Source organism: Opisthorchis viverrini, assembly GCF_000715545.1.
Source record: "Opisthorchis viverrini unplaced genomic scaffold opera_v5_216, whole genome shotgun sequence".
NCBI classification, from domain to species: Eukaryota; Metazoa; Platyhelminthes; class Trematoda; order Opisthorchiida; family Opisthorchiidae; genus Opisthorchis; species Opisthorchis viverrini.
Genome location: NW_008751872.1, coordinates 752,477 through 768,403, shown reverse-complemented (window position 1 = coordinate 768,403; position 15,927 = coordinate 752,477). Strand labels below are relative to the sequence as shown.

General features: G+C 44.8%; 2 protein-coding genes across 2 annotated transcripts in view; one reads left to right on the top strand and one right to left on the bottom strand.

Annotated features, from left to right (window-relative positions):
* Nucleotides 1–11,706, top strand: part of T265_08396 (hypothetical protein) — a gene marked incomplete at both ends in the record, with an annotated part of 18,446 nt that extends 6,740 nt beyond the window's left edge. The window contains 2 exons of the mRNA XM_009174190.1: nucleotides 10,939–11,063; nucleotides 11,596–11,706. Of these exons, the coding sequence (XP_009172454.1) occupies nucleotides 10,939–11,063; nucleotides 11,596–11,706 (236 nt within the window). The remainder of the gene's footprint in view (nucleotides 1–10,938; nucleotides 11,064–11,595) is intronic.
* The window catches only part of T265_08398 (hypothetical protein), a gene marked incomplete at both ends in the record, with an annotated part of 80,381 nt that overhangs the window by 20,175 nt on the left and 44,279 nt on the right, over nucleotides 1–15,927 (bottom strand). The window contains 5 exons of the mRNA XM_009174192.1: nucleotides 1,505–1,585; nucleotides 5,030–5,128; nucleotides 7,367–7,576; nucleotides 8,836–9,144; nucleotides 13,096–13,187. Of these exons, the coding sequence (XP_009172456.1) occupies nucleotides 1,505–1,585; nucleotides 5,030–5,128; nucleotides 7,367–7,576; nucleotides 8,836–9,144; nucleotides 13,096–13,187 (791 nt within the window). The remainder of the gene's footprint in view (nucleotides 1–1,504; nucleotides 1,586–5,029; nucleotides 5,129–7,366; nucleotides 7,577–8,835; nucleotides 9,145–13,095; nucleotides 13,188–15,927) is intronic.

Genomic DNA, 15,927 nt, shown 5'->3' with positions numbered 1-15,927 from the left:
ACAAACAATAAGATGCTATTCGGCCAGCGTCAACAAAATCGACTGATGATGTGAGCACCTGTATCGATCAATCACGTGTAGTTTCACTAGTGATTGATCGACTTTACTGATTTGTTCGATCGATTTTAACTCAGCAGATCGGACATTGGGCCTTGTTAGTTGTTTGTTCTGTGCCATGATGCACTAAAATTTCGTCATAAAAATGAAGAGTCGGGATTTGAAAAAAAACGTCTTTGCAAGCTTACAGCAGGATGGAGGATCTCTAAATGTGACTGGAAACTTAAGTGACATAGTGGTACATTTTTCAAACGTGCTGATTGTTGTACAGGGGAAATGAACGGCCTCTATTCTCACGGATTGACGTAGAGGGAATTTAAATAAAATTAGATTTTGTTTCATTTTACTTTAAATAAAAGTATCAAAACCCTTGGAAAATAGTCGGTTTGTGGGACTAGGACAAGGCTTTGTTGCTTTTTCCCAGATGAGTTGATTTGAAGGCAGGACAAACGGAATCTTAGGTTGCCAAAAGGACCAAAAAAAGAGAAAAAACATCGAGCAGTGCGTAATAACTTCGTACTCGGCAATTCACCCAGCTGATGGGCTTAAAAGCAAATAAATAAATCGTTCAGATATAACACCTTTTTGGTGCCTAGCTGCCATGCTACCCGAAGGAACCACGAGGGCTGGGATACTGCCAGGTTGCCCAAGCCTAGACGGGGTAAGTCGAGATGCAGAGATCGGGTTCGAACCACGGAACTTTGGGTTGGGTCAGTAGCGCTCTAACCACTTGAGACATCTCGTTCTTTGGTGGGTTTAGCTCCAAGCGTACTAGCTTTCAGGATATTTACCATAAGCAAAGTGGTTCACATTGTAGACTTCCTTTCTACGACCTGGGTTCGATTCTCTGCATAAGTGCATCCAAACTGGCCGCTTGGCCCCACCTAGGAAACTATGTGAACATGCTGTCTAACTAATAAAGAACGTAGGAAGATACGTTTTGAGGTTGTCAGACCCAGAAAGGAAGGACCGGTGGATCATGTTTCAAACGAAAAAGCCAGATGTTGGTCACAATACACGGGGAGGATGGATTTAGTACGACTATCTCTATCGAAGTGCCCTCCAGATTGAGAAGGCGTGGGGTAGGATCACTTAAGAATAGTACTGAGTGCCAAGAGTAAGAAATCAGGTTGAAACGGCTACCCATTGCCTTTCACCTTCATTATTCTGTCAAACAGCTGGAGAGCAAAGCATCAAATTGTGAACTGAAACACGTTAGCCCACGGGTAACTTATTGGCACCTTGGACAAAAAGACTTAAAACTGAACCGGAAGTCCACTAAGATCTGACACACTAAATGCCGGGTCGTATTCCTCACGCAGAGCGGTCGTCAATCACTGAAGTAATTCAACGGTAACGACAGAATCCAAACTAACCGACGTCCGAATAGGGGTGAATTTCAACCTCGCTAATGGAAGTAAAAGCACAAAAATGTACGAAAACTCACCTTAATTAACTGGTCCCCGACCCGCAAATTGCCGCACTTGCTTGCGGCACCGCCCTCAGTTATTTTGCTGATGGTAATTTGCTAAAAAGCGGAATGGATAGGAAAGTTACTAAGCAAGGACGAAAGTGAGAATTTTTTCAAAATGAAGTTACGCTAAATTAGAGGGATGAACGAGGAGGTTTGAACCGAAAGGGCTCATATGCCGTTGATGTTTTACAATCCCGAGAAAATCTTCGAGTTTTTGACGGTTAAATCGCAGCGTGCTTGCTGGAATGCCAAAATACTCGCATTTTTAAAGAGGACAATCGAATGACTGAATTGGATAGGGGAAAAAGCACAGCCCAGTGCTTTACGCAGTTGATGTGGATCAACAAAAAACTTCGAACCATGACTTTCTGAGGTCTGTTCAGGCGAGAATTTCTGCGCCGGAATTTCTTCAAAGCTATGAATTAGAGCCTACTGAGTTTACGGGTCAAATAGTTACGGAAAGAAACAACTTTGTGTCAGCCAAGTAGTGAATAATGTTCAAAATTCAGAGTCCGTGCAGTTTCCATCGTCAGTGTTTTCAGTTTGTTAAGTAATTCAGCCTCCATTGTAGTTGTCTTCAATGACGCCTAAGGTCCCGTCACTGCGTCGAATCAAGACTTCTTTGCTTGCGAAATATGGTTCGTGTCAGGTGTGGCCACCGTGTTTGTTCACTCCACAACTCAATTAAAGTCATCGACCAGGTAGAACATGTCTATTATTTTAGGCCACCAGTCGGAAGTACACTGAGCATTCCACTATGATTGATCGTTACTTACTTGCCACCTTCAAGGGGGAAATATTCAATGCGTCAATCACTTGACCCCTATTTTAATGTGTGCACCTACCTGTCTCTGTTAATCTTTGCGGTCACACCCTCGATTTAGTTTGAGAAAGACTACTGTTCGTTTCCCACGGTGGCTCAATTCATAAACCCAGCTACCATCTTTCGACCCATAGTCAGGTAGGTTTCATCATGACAATGTCCAGCTGCCATCACTTCAGCTCCACCAGATTGAACGTGTGTACCGTTTTCGGCCACCAACCGGGCATACACTAAGTGTTCTGACTGTGACTGATAGTTGCTAAAATACCATTTCCAAAGAAGGGAAGTTGAAGAGGACCCTCAGTGGCGAACCGAGCAGAATTTCCCGTGCCAATCACCTGGTACCTCGGTCTCATATACGATAATCAACTGGATATCAAGATTAGCTGACTGACGTGGAAATAAATCATTCGAGATGGTTTAACTATTCCATGTTTTCTTTCCATAAGTTAAAAATATCACCACCCCCCATGAGCGGCACTAAATTCAACAATTGTTCTCCAAGGTTTATTTTGAATTTTTCGGTTACACCATTAGGTAATCATATTGCATATCGGATACGCTGCCTAACACCTTGGACAATACAGCCAGTCGCCCAACCCCACATTTCAATGTGCGATTAGCTCTCAGGGTACTCTTCTATCCTATTGGTACATTCTTTCGACTACTCTGAGTGACAAAATAAACCTAGCTTTTTTGTTCACACACACACACACACACACACATACCCTCGGTTGATGTGCAGTAAGGTTTCACCATCTGATAATTCCATTATAACACCCTCGCCTCAGCTAGAGGTGTGAACTGGTAGGAGCTTTGCCAGTACATCACGGCAGCATGAACTGGTTTGACGTCCACCAAAATGCCAGATTAAGTAGCTGAAACGTACTATCGGTTGGTGAGTGTGAGAGTGCCAGTCTGCACCGAAAAAAAACAGTGATTTCAAAGGAAGGAATACTAATCATAAGGTTGCTAAAAACTGTTTGAAAGTTTACAAGTGAATTTGCGTCATTGGGTAGAAGAAGTCCTCAAGTTTCCGTCAACTTCATATTCTATTTGTTTCATTTTTTGACTCCAAAGCTGACCCCGACACATTCTGTTCATCACACGAAAAAAATGTATGTCAATGAGCTCTGATAGACTGTAAATTCCTGAAGGTCAGTTCCAGGCGTGCGAGGAAAGCTACTCCCACTAGTCGGCTCGTGTAACTGAGCACTGACGAAACGTTTGTAAGCTAACTGCTGACCTCGGCGAAAAGGTCGGCGGCCTTCTGATTAAACACTGACTACTTTTATGTTCTGTACGTTACACAGCTCCAACAACTGCCGCACAGATCAGCTGAATTATTGAGTAGTCCATTACTGGCTATCACCTGACTTCCGACTAGGTTTGATGAAATCCCATGAATACCTTGTCGTGTGGGCATTACCGGCTGCTGCAATGCAGGAGCACTTTATTTTTCAAGTTACCAAAGAATATATAACAGTATAGCGCCGAAGTCCAGGGGTGTCGATGTGGTCAGCGCGCATGATAACGCAGAAGCAGACTGTCTCGCAGTCGGAAATATTGCCACTAGCAAACGAAATGGATAGAAACCAGGGTAGATTGTTCCGGGAGGTATCACCCAATACACTAAGCCGTCGAAGGGGAGCAATCTGTGGACAGTTCATGTGGAACGGCTGAAATTTACACACACCTACAAGAGCACCAAAAAAGAGCGGCTACGAGCAGCCTAGTAAAAAATATCACACAACAGAGCAAGCTGTATCACCAAAAAATGTTGAAATCCAGAAAGGTCGAGCAGAGAGTTATCAGCAAACCATTTAAGAGGCAAGACATACGGGCCAGGGTTGGAGAGCTGTGTTGAGGTAGGGTGTGCGAGCTTTTTTAGTCTTATAAACAACCTGTAGAACAACAGTAAACAAGATGCGACGGACAACAATTTGTCCCATGTGAACGGATATTCATCAACTTTGGAATTGTTGACGGATGCCTCATAAAGAGTTTGTGGTAATCCACGGCCGAAGTTGTCCCCAGAGAGAGCGAACAATATGAATTCTCGAGATAGCTCAGTGGTTAAGGCGCCAGCTTACAAACCGGAAGGTCCGTGGTTCGAATCCAACCTCAGCATCTCGAATGATCCTGTCTAGGCTGGGGTAACCTGGCATTATCGCAACCCTCGTGCCTCCTTTCTTTAGCACGGCAGCTAGGCACCAAAAGGACACTACAGCTAAACGATTGCGCATAGTTGTGATGAAGCTCATCCAACAAGTTAGGTGAACCAAAACAAATGAATATGGTAAAAGTAGGGCAGGCAGTTACATGATCACCAATCACAATTCGCCGATCAACTAGACATAACCCAAACCTTGAAAAGAGCAAGTAAACAAGGACAACAAGAGTAAAACGAAGCACAGAACAATCACCAGAAATTGACCGGAAGAACGAATGTATCAACGAACAACTGCCAAGCACAACTCACGTGTACCTTAAGAAATGCAAAACGCTGCACAAAGCGATAAAAAAGCAAGAGTGCGGAGAAGGAAGAGGGTAACCATAAAACTATGATTAAAGGGGGTTATTGTTGGCATGGTGACATGTAGATATCATGGTGAACTATTGTTATGGTTATGCGCTGACTGGGGCTACAGCTGTTGTTCTACTAGGGGACTTACCCCATGGTCTAATGAAGTGGGTAGCGTTCCACGACCTCCCGCAATGCTAAATCCCAGGCCACTTGGTTCGCGATGAATAGTGCATTTGATGTGTTGGAACTAGAAAAGTACGGAGCAAGCGACAATATAAAAAAATGCAAATGCGGGATTCAGACTGAAACGGTTGAAGCTGGATGCCAACGATTGGAGCGGTGATACACCCAGTGCAATAAGGAACTGAAATTGTGAGTAATCTGAAAAATAATAAAGGGTCACGAAAACCACAGACTGATCACTGAAGTTATGCACACGAAGATACGCATGTGACCTGGGTACTGTGTGTCACGTGGTCAATGACGAGGCTAAGTAACCTCCTACCAGTTCGTTCATACTACCTATGCTAGTGTTGTTTTATATATTGACGAACGAATCGCACAAGCATCTCCATTGATCACTATGTCTGGCTACGTGGCAACAGGCCAAACTCAGTCAATCGAATGTGCAAATCAGGCGATAAGCATAAACCGTGATCGGATACGACTTTCGCAGCAGTAAGATGATTGATTAGCGTAACATAAATGAGAATCGAAGATTCACACAGGATTTTTTTTATCTTGCGAGCAACGCGAACCAAGTTAGGCTAAGATCACGAAAAAACAGACGGAGGGGGGAATTAATTATCGTAGTGCTGCAGTCTAAGGTAGACAGAATACCTTTCGGCGAAAACAAGTTACGGATTGGCAAATATCAACATAAGGGAGGTGGCCGCTTCCACTTGTTCCAAAGAATAATCCCAGTGATGTGTGTCAGTCAGCAACGATAACAAAATACGGATTCGAACCAGAGTCTCCGGTGGGATCACTTCTACTGGCCAAAATGAGTTGTTATCTAGAATGAGCTCTTAGTAACAACGTTTCGGTCACGTTGTGGATAAGTAAGGCTCCTGATCACCCATCTCTTTCCGTGAGTATCTGGTCCAGAGACAGCAGCGAGGCGTTATCCCTCATGGTCACAATGACATGCGCCTAGGCATAACAGCCACGGCAAAGGAGTGATGAGAGTAATAGTGCATAAGTGTTACGTGATCATTAGAATATCCCGGTTAGAAAGGAAAAGGGGTGGGAATAATGAGAACTATTGGACAACATACAGTTAAGCCAGAGATGTGCGGACCAAACATCGTACCGCTTTCGATAAAATGAGGCTATGAACTATATTTGGTCAGGTTTATTGTTGTTTGAGAGAGTGGAGCACGTTAATTGGCAATCGAAAAGGCGACAAGTAAACCGTTGCAAACTGAATGTGCTGGTCTGGTAAAACGTTGGCGAATTAGGGCTGATAATTAAAAAAAACTACAATACTCTGACACATTCAGTGTGATACCAGTGGGGTAGGGCATATCGAGTACAACTAGTTGAGTTGATAGGAGTTTCAACAGCAAATGAACGACATGAGTCTTTCTATGTGCTGTACAAAGGAATACGACGTGAAGTCAAGGCTGCGTCCCTAAGAAACTGTATGGAGTAGAGCCGCTCAACCCAATGTACGAGGTCACCATCGTGCAACGTGCATCTTCCAACCGCAGAGTTGACGGATTTGTAGTGCGTTTAATGGTCGTATATCGTCCGGAGACCTGACCATTGTTAGAAAGTGTCAAAAAAATCGGTGGTTGTTACCACCAAAGCATTTCTCAAAAACTTTAATAACGTCTGGGGATTTTTCTAAGAGCGCGCACGCAAAAGATGAATCAATGAAAGTTCACACTCTGTGCTGGTCCTGTCAGGTGCTTCAAATTCCAGTAAAGTGTCTGACAGAGTCCTATTAAGTTAACTACCCACAGGCTGGGGGGGAAGCAATAATCTGTCATCCACACGAATAGTGATGCCACCACCAAAGGCCGACAGATGCGGTCTTTACTGAGAAGCATTTCACAATGGCGAGGAAAAATTCAGTGTCGAGTGAAGTTGTATTATGGTAGTTCACTCCAATCCACAAACACACACACACTCTCTCGGGAAGCAAAGGTGTGACAACTGGAACCAGTGCGCGAGTTGATTAAGGCAACAGTGGATAGGGAATTCACTGCCGATTAAGGGACAGAGTTAGCTAACCGTTTCCAGCGACCGCCCTGCACGGCAATTGTGATTCGAGATATTTGAAATGGCTCATCCTCAAGCAAGACAACCGAAGTAAAATGTGTTGGGACACACTTTGAGCCCCACTCGTAAAGGACTCGAATACCCGAAATATAAATTGAAGTAACAACGTATGGACGACAACGAAATCCAAGAATGTGTTGTTTGTAATTTGGATTGGATGAGTTCTCATCTTCCTACGGCACAAAATATGAGTACTTACGGCCGAGTCGGTGGGGGTAAGGCGATTTGTGCCCGACGGAAAGGAAAGTGTAGGCAAAACGTTCGCGGACAAAATACTGGAAGACGGAGGCACACCGTCGACAGGGTTTGTGGCCTCGCGGGAGATAACGATGCGGAATTCATCTGTGTTAGCTCGGAGAGCACCGACTGCCACATGGTGTTCCACATTGACCAGAGAAGTCCCGTTCACCTAAAATACAAAAAACAAGTGAGCTGGACCAAACAGGTCGGGATAACAGTTCTTGACAGCTGAAGGAGTGAAGGAGTACGAGTATCCCAAAACAGAAACCACAAAATTATCTTTGGCGATTTTCGCTGGGAGTGGCCCCCTTCTGTGAGGCCCCTTACAAAACCTTAAGTGAAGAGACACTTGTAGACGTTGCAGAAGAGTGGTTCCTCTTCGGAATCGGTGGTGGGGTATTGTGTTGAATTAGGGATGTCGTTTAATTATCATCTTCATAGTAGCCCAGTCCCTAAATGAGCGGTGCATCCGAAGTAAGGTGAAAAAGGGCGTTCCCATTCAGAGTAAGGTCCATGCGATATTCTCAGTAGGAGCAGGAGTCAACCAGAGGGAACTGTTCTAAGAAACACTATGGGTAGTGCGTTCTGTTAGAAGAGACAATTTTCTTACCACAAGATCGGACTCTAGTGCTAAGAAACCTGTGAAAATACAAGCCGAAAGGGGTGCAAGAACCACAAAGCTGACCTACATCGTTCCATTCATCAGTTCACGCGTTCTTCTATCTCCTTGAGGACCGGGAACCTAAAACAGGTGCGGCCGACTACACAGTGCATACCAGTATGTTGTGATCATCATACGCATGGTTCCATTGAACTTCAGTCATTCATTGTGTATAGAATTACGTGGATTATTCAGCCGATTGTATGAGCGGATTACAAACAAGCTCATTTGGAAAGAAGTTTGCTAGGTAACCTGAGGCCCAGTGTGCAATCATGATTCAAGGTTGAAGTATGAAGGCACAGTAGCTTAAAGTTATGTATTCCGTGCTTTTGTAATCTAGGAACTTAGGGTTGTCATCAAAAATGAGGAGACTGAGGGGGCTTCTCTGCCCCTAATGTGGGTTCCACAGACCTCACTTTGAAAGGATCCTCCTTGGAGGCTTCATATGATGGCCAAAATCACTAGCAGCGAGGATAACTACACCGAGATGACACTCGATTTCGTGGAAGACTAGCATTCACATCATGTCTAGTAGTAGTCGAGCGAACGACTGATAGATAGCAATAAAAGAGAGCTCATGAAATGTAATAAGAAATGAAAGATGTTACATTTACACACTGATTAATAAACGGATATAGTGCAACTACTGAAGGACCCGGAATCTCCTTGTTTAGAGGGGGCATATTTCAGAGAAGCGGGTGTCCTATCGGGTATGGAACCGTAAAGGTGGGTGATTCAAAAAATAGTGCAACAATGCACGAACGAACCTCAAGGATCTTGTCATTCAGCCGAAGACCGGATGAAAACGCCAATCCATCCGGATTGAGTCGACTGACGAAGATGCCCTGGTCGGTGCCCTGATAGGGAATAGACCCGACTCCACCGGCGATGCTGAGACCCAGGCCGGAACCGGGTTGACGTCGGATAACGACAACCATCTGCTGCTGTGGTCTGCGTGTGATATCTGCAACTGTCGCGCTTGGGAGGGCAGTTGACACGCGCTCACTACCATGGGCAGTTGAATCAGCGATTGAGGTGGAAATGGCGGCTGCCAACATTCTCAGGGTGCCGTCGGCCTGTTGTAATGAAAAAGACTTGTATGAGCTGCGTTTATTCAGAGAGAATCATAGCTACAGGACATGTGGAACCTAATGGCAATGCACGTCCGTGAACACAACTTAGTTTCTATCTTGAACAGCAAGGTTAACGTTTGTGCTCTGTTGGGTGGGGGTTACCGAACAGTCGACAAGTCTACCAAGTAGTCCGTATTTTGGTCTAGAACAAATAGGTTTTTACCTTTGCAGTTGGCCGGGAGATTCCACTTTGTCTTTGCTTTGACCACGAGGTGCGCCTTGCATCAATAAGTTTGGTGCACACAAAAACATTCTCTCTGAATTACTTTGCTAGTGCAGATTTTGCGGTATATCATTTAACCGCCTGATACAGGAGACTTTAAACCCACCCAGACATTTCCCAAACTGAGGCCCGAGGATTCTATCTCTATTATCCTAGTTTATTGTCTGCAGTCAACTTTGAATGAAAGTGACGCCAACATGGACATTTCGCAGCTATCTCTCCCCAACGCTCAAATTACGACTTATCTCAGTGGAGTGTAATTCATCTATGAGCAGTCACTCCAGTTGACGAAACTGATGTATGCTATCTCTGCACTGCGTAACAGGCCTATTCAAAAAGCGATTCAATTACAGTATAACCCTCACTGATTGGATCTGTTGAGAGCGGTTACCCCGGAAAGTAGACTGCTGTAAAGGGGCCGCTAAACCTTCGTTTGTTAACAGCAGAGCACCTAACCCTATTTCTTAATTTGATGAAGGAGCAGCGTAGCTTGGGACGTGTAAACCAACATGGTATCTAACTCTCTAAAATGGCGAAAATGATTAAGAACGGCCGTTTTAGGGAGGCGCATGACGGAGTGTTTCAAAGTACAGGTAATCTCAGAATCAGGGTGAGATCAGTAGATTGAAGTGCATGGTAGATACACCACGACATACCTCGTGGCCTACAATCTCTAAAGTTGTGAACAGGAGAAACGTGACGGCTAGCGAGGGTGATGTAATAAGGAGTTCAAAACTGAATAGACAAAACGATAACCAAAGGTTGTATTCCCGCATTCTCATGACATAACAACTATTTAACTAATTCAAAACGTTTTCTTCACAGCGTTACGTCAGTGGCATACGTCCTTCTTAGCCTAGGAAAACGGTGCGCTCGTTCTGCAAAATTGTGGCAATACCGATGTGTTTCACAGTGATTCCGGAAAACCGCAACACTATTTCTGTTGCCCCTCTTGTTGCCTTACAATCAGTTTACGTCATATCAATAGTAAGGCGGTCTTGATCATAAGTGGTATTACAGCGAAACATCGAACAGTGTCCACGATTTCTTGCGACAAGTGTTACTGAAGCTAGCCCATCCAGCGGGTGATACATAATTACCGTTCCAGTAACGTGGAAGATGGGCATCATTTCTCGGTCTCGCATTAGCATATGAGGGTCTGGAGACTGACGTCCGCCATGGAGCTAGTTTTATATTTTTATTAATTGATCCAGCAGACTGCCAATGTGGAAGCGTCACGTGATTCTCGTTGATTCACACAGACGCCAATAGTTGTGCAGGAAGCGACATTCATGGTCACATTTGTAATAGTGAGTCAAGGGTTGTGGTTTGTACCTGTATTTTCCTACGATTATCTCAAATAATTACGCTGGAAAATGAGCGCGCCCATTTACGCCACCTGCGTTCACTACCGCATCGACCAGTCACTCTCCAGATTCTAGCGTGTAGGGATGATTACCGGTTCACCGGTGAACTGGGGAGATTTGTGCATCTTTATCAGTGTCCAATTATAGCCGCCGACCGAAGCCAAAGCAGGGATGATGATGTGACAGGAGCCGAAAATTCCACAGCATACAAGCACGACTGCTATACAAACAGTTGCTCTCACACTAACGTGCGCAAGGAAACGTGTGACAAAGTAAGTCCACTTCAGCCAAGCGACCGCATCACAATGGCACTGTAGGAGGTCTGTGTGAAAATTTTAGTGCCAAGCTGATTGTCGGAAGTTTGCAAGCACAACGGCTGCTTGTATCACCGCCAACCAGCTTGACTAACGTTTTCCCAATTTCAAAAAATAAACAGATCTGTTAGACATGGAAACCGACTAACTGTTTTGCACATATTCTCTAGAATAGCAACTGTGCCAAAAAGGGAAGCGCGGCACAGGAGGGAAGGAAAGTCGTGTACTTTCAACCCGATCTCCACTAGTTGAATGTTTGACTTTTTGTAAACAAGCACGGTCCCGAACTGATCTCCACAAGAAAGATTTCCTCCTCATTTATGGCAGGTTGACTGTAACAAGGGAGACAATCAACATTTTGAATTCCTACTGAAACAGAGTGGTTATCTGGTCTTTGCTGATTGGTTCCTCCTGAAAAGCATGAAACTAGATCCTCCTAGACATCCATTTCTCGTGGTGGTCTTCCCTTACGCCTGTGTATCACTTTCAGACTACCTCGGAATTGGATACTGCGGTAATCATCCGAGCACATAACCACGAGGAATTAATTCAAACAAGTATCATTACATTATTTTCACTGGCTGAATCTGCGCTGAGGTAACACTGTAAAGGCTGGAGCAGATGTACCGTGACCAAGTTTCGATAATTAGATCATCTTCCCATCACGTTCTACCACTAAATGTGCCTCTGGACGGTCTGATCGCATTACGCTTTCATATTCCCCAAGGAAATGCCAATCACAACCATCTACTTACTATTGATCTGTGGTGATGACGGGAGAATAGTCGCCACGTCAGTGCAGTGCATTCAGTGGCGAACGAGCGAGTTGGTGGTAGACAGTTCGACAGGTGCGTTTTATGAACAAGTACGACTGGAAATAAGAAATTGGGGGGGCGAAGCATAACTAAAGCCCCGGTAAGTCTGACCAATCTGCTTGCATGACTAATATGGAACAACAGTTTACCGTCTTCAGTATCAAGCCGAATGAACCATGAGGTGGCGTCTGCACTGCAACTTAAGTCGAGGAAGATCGTAAAAATGGTTGTATTCGACGTGTTAGAAATGCTAGTCAACACAAAGGAGCACACAAAAATATACAAGTGAACACTTAAGACTCAGTGTCTGGTATGAGGCGCTTGTCACACACGAGATCGAAATAAGCGAAGTATGAAATGTGGTTGATCGTAACAACCAATCACTTTCTTCTCACTATCGGTCTGTCATCGAAGCCTACACGATGTTAACCGACGCCAAACAACTTCTTCGTGCCACTGGGTGATTTGCTAGCACATGTTTCATCAAATACATCAGCATATACAGATGCTATCGAACGCATATGGCTGAATCAAACTGACTAGTCATTTGATACGGTGATTACTACTCGGGTTGTCATACGAAGTCCACAGCAGTTCGGTGGGAGCAAGTTGTTGCAGAGAGAATAGAACACATGCAAAGTTGCTGCCAGTTGTCAGGTAAACAGTGGAAACTGTCTACGAGGAAAGCAAGCTAGAAATTTATCAGCCTCATGTGAGAACCATGGTAGGGGCGATACATTGCTCTCCAAGGGGAATACACTCTGTTTGAGGAGACGATTGTCCTGACACGGAACTAGCTTCCACTACTGCGCCCCTTCATGAAGGAGATAGCCACTTAAAACCACACATCAAAAACCTTCTAGCTCGAGAAATGGGTGATTTCACCCTCTTTCGCCCCACCCAAATAAAGAACTACCTTTTAGAGTTGATCAGGATTTATGAATTGACTATCTTAAGGAGACTATCCATGACACTATTACTTGCGTTAGACTATTCTGAGACAGCGCCCTTCTGAGTGAGTTGCTTTCCTCTGATAGATGATAGCTAACCATGGTAGCAGGTCAGGAGGACAGTACCTTATGGGAAAGCGTGGGAATACAGGATGGGTGGGAGTAACCGGATTCTGGGGGGAAAATCGGTTCGCGAGTAGATTCCTTGAATCCATGGGCACTTACTCTGTCGACGAAAGTATCCGACGCTCCTGGATGTTGTGAAGTGGATCCCTGATATTTTGCTAGAATTTTTAGTACGGCCTCTTCGCTATCCACTGCAAACGAAAAAAATCGGAGTGATACGCAACAAATCAGGTGTTTGACGGGAATAAGTTTGACGAAGAAAGAAACATGGCCAGATACCATCATTGAAAGGCGCCAAGAGGTGGAACTGCTTTAAATCCATCGATCCCCAAGGATTTACTTCAGAGAACACCCTAGACTACCCCCGTGGGATGGAATACCCTCAACCTAGCAACAATCTCTTTCGTATAACCACGTGGTTGCGCACAGCATTTGCAATCAACTCGCTCCTCCGAAGTACAACAAACTCTCTGGTGCAGTCGAATTCGTTTCGCTCATTCACCGTGATGATAAAAAGGAAATGCTGTATATTTTTATATGAGAAATTTGCGTTTAGACAGTATGTACCACCAAGTACATGTATCACCTGGACAATCGTTCAGCCTACACACCATGAATAACGACCTGATCAGAAACCCATGGCCGCCTGTTCCGACATTCCACACATAGTTTTGGCATTACTGAAAGGCTTGTCACCAGTAAGTGGGAACCTAATGACTGGACAGCTACGTGATTCATGGGACTATCGACAGGGGCTTCATGAGCAAAAAATACTTGCTTGACAACAACGTAGCAGAATGCTTAGGTTACTAGTGTTGTGACGAACACTTGGAATAATGAAACCAGGTGTCTTCATGTCACTGCATTGACTCAGGACGATTGTGCGACACTGCACTAACCACTTTCGATAAACAAAGTGCGAAAGAAGTCCTGTGAGATGGAAGCAAACGAACTTCCGGGGATCAACAGGTGTCGGAATGGCACTTCTCTATCCGGCACGCAGAAATGATAGTTTTTTTCGATCTCCGACATGTTTCAGACCCCGTGGTGGTGATCGCCGAAGAGAGGTGTCAGTTCTAGATTTTTACCCCTTATAAAGGCTTTCTCTTGTGGACGCGTGTGTGTCTATGGCTACTTTTCTCCTGAGCTCAACACATCCACTGGCGTCAGGGAAGAATGTCCTCTATCGCCCTTTTTCAATTCGTAACTGATACGCTTCTTGAATCTTCTTTACCTGACTCTAACGTCGGGATCGAAAAGCTGCTGGGGCGTTCGCTCGAGGATAATCGGTACGCTGAACTTGGACCTAGCCCCTTAGAAATCTAAACTATTTTAAAAAGCTAAAATAATTCTACTGGACAGCTCAGTATGCACTCTGGACCTACAAAGTGTAACATGTTGCTGCAAGATTGGGTGGGATTAACCCCAAGCCTCATGTTTGTAGTATAACATGGTTTAACGTGGTGAACAGGTTTATCAATTCGGTCAGCTGCACAAGTCGGGCGAGTGAAAGATGAAATTAATTCCCGAATGGGACAGGACCAAGCAACGCTTGCTAAGCTTCGACATTTATGGTGCCCACGTGACATGAGTTTGGCTGTTGAGTGTCGCGGTAAAATCCGCCCCTGTGAGTGGATCAGACGTGGTAGTTGTGTGTGGAAGACTTTAGGGAACTCTGCTTGAACATAGGTGACTCCGAAACATTGCGCGAGTCTGATGTTCCTATTAGATGAGTAATGCCGAGGTACGCCAGGTGGGCTTCTGGAAGTCCAACTTTCCCTCGGAAGATCAGCTGGTGACGGTCCACAGGTTACACTGGTCACGCCATGTACGCAGTATACCAGAGGACGTCGAGCTATCGTTATCCAGGCTTGCATCGGATGGTGACAAAAGAGGGGCAGTCATCCTTGACTTCTTGGCGGAGCATAAAAACGCTTACCAACGAACTCAGCCATCTCCCCGAATGGGGACCGCGGAGAAAGATAAAACTAGTGATTGGTGACCTTGACATATACCATCGTCAAACAGCCAATGGCCATCCTATCGCCTGCACTGTGTAGCACTCAATTCATGCCATACTAGACAAACATTCATTTGAAGTCAATACAGACTGGGCCGACGTCTCCAGCACGTGGTTCTCAATCCCTTTTTCTCCTTATCTTTGGTGAACAAAGCTGTAACAGGAGGAACAAATGCACTTCGGTGCAGGGTTTATGAGCTGAAAGTATGAACTAATCTGATTAAAGTTTGGTAAATTTGCCCGTGGTAACAATTGAGGCACAACCTTATTCGAGGTAGAAGCTGGTCTAATAAGCCGCTTCTTCAGCGATACACTTAGGCACCAAAACAAATCAAGAAGACTTTTTCGCTGCATCAAATTTCCATGCTGTGCCTTATCCTGAGGGAAAATTCCAAATACAAGCATCCAAGAATCCATACTCTCGGTTTCATTCCGTGGACAAAAAAGCTGTTTGAAAAATTATGGAACTAGCGTGTCCGAATGAGGTTGAGATCCTAGTGCTCTGCAAGGAAGATACGGGACCACATACACATAGATTTTCATTCCGGGACAAAAAAGCTGTTTGAAAAATTATGGAACTAGCGTGTCCGAATGAGGTTGAGATCCTAGTGCTCTGCAAGGAAGATAACGGACCACATACACATAGATCTCTCGGCATTTTGCGAGTGAATTAATGAGCCATCTTTTTCACTTATCGTTTCGCTGACCGTCGCTTTCCTAGGGCCAGTCGATCGTATCAGTTGATAAAGGACACGGCTGTTTCCCGTAGCAAAAGCCTTCTCCATCTCCCGAGCTTTCGATGTCCACCAGAACTCTCGGTCTTTCCTTAGACTCTTCACTATTTGGCGTTTGAGGGATTTGCGTGCGCCGTCGTACTCGTTGCCTGCTGGTATGGCTTTCCTGGCATCAAT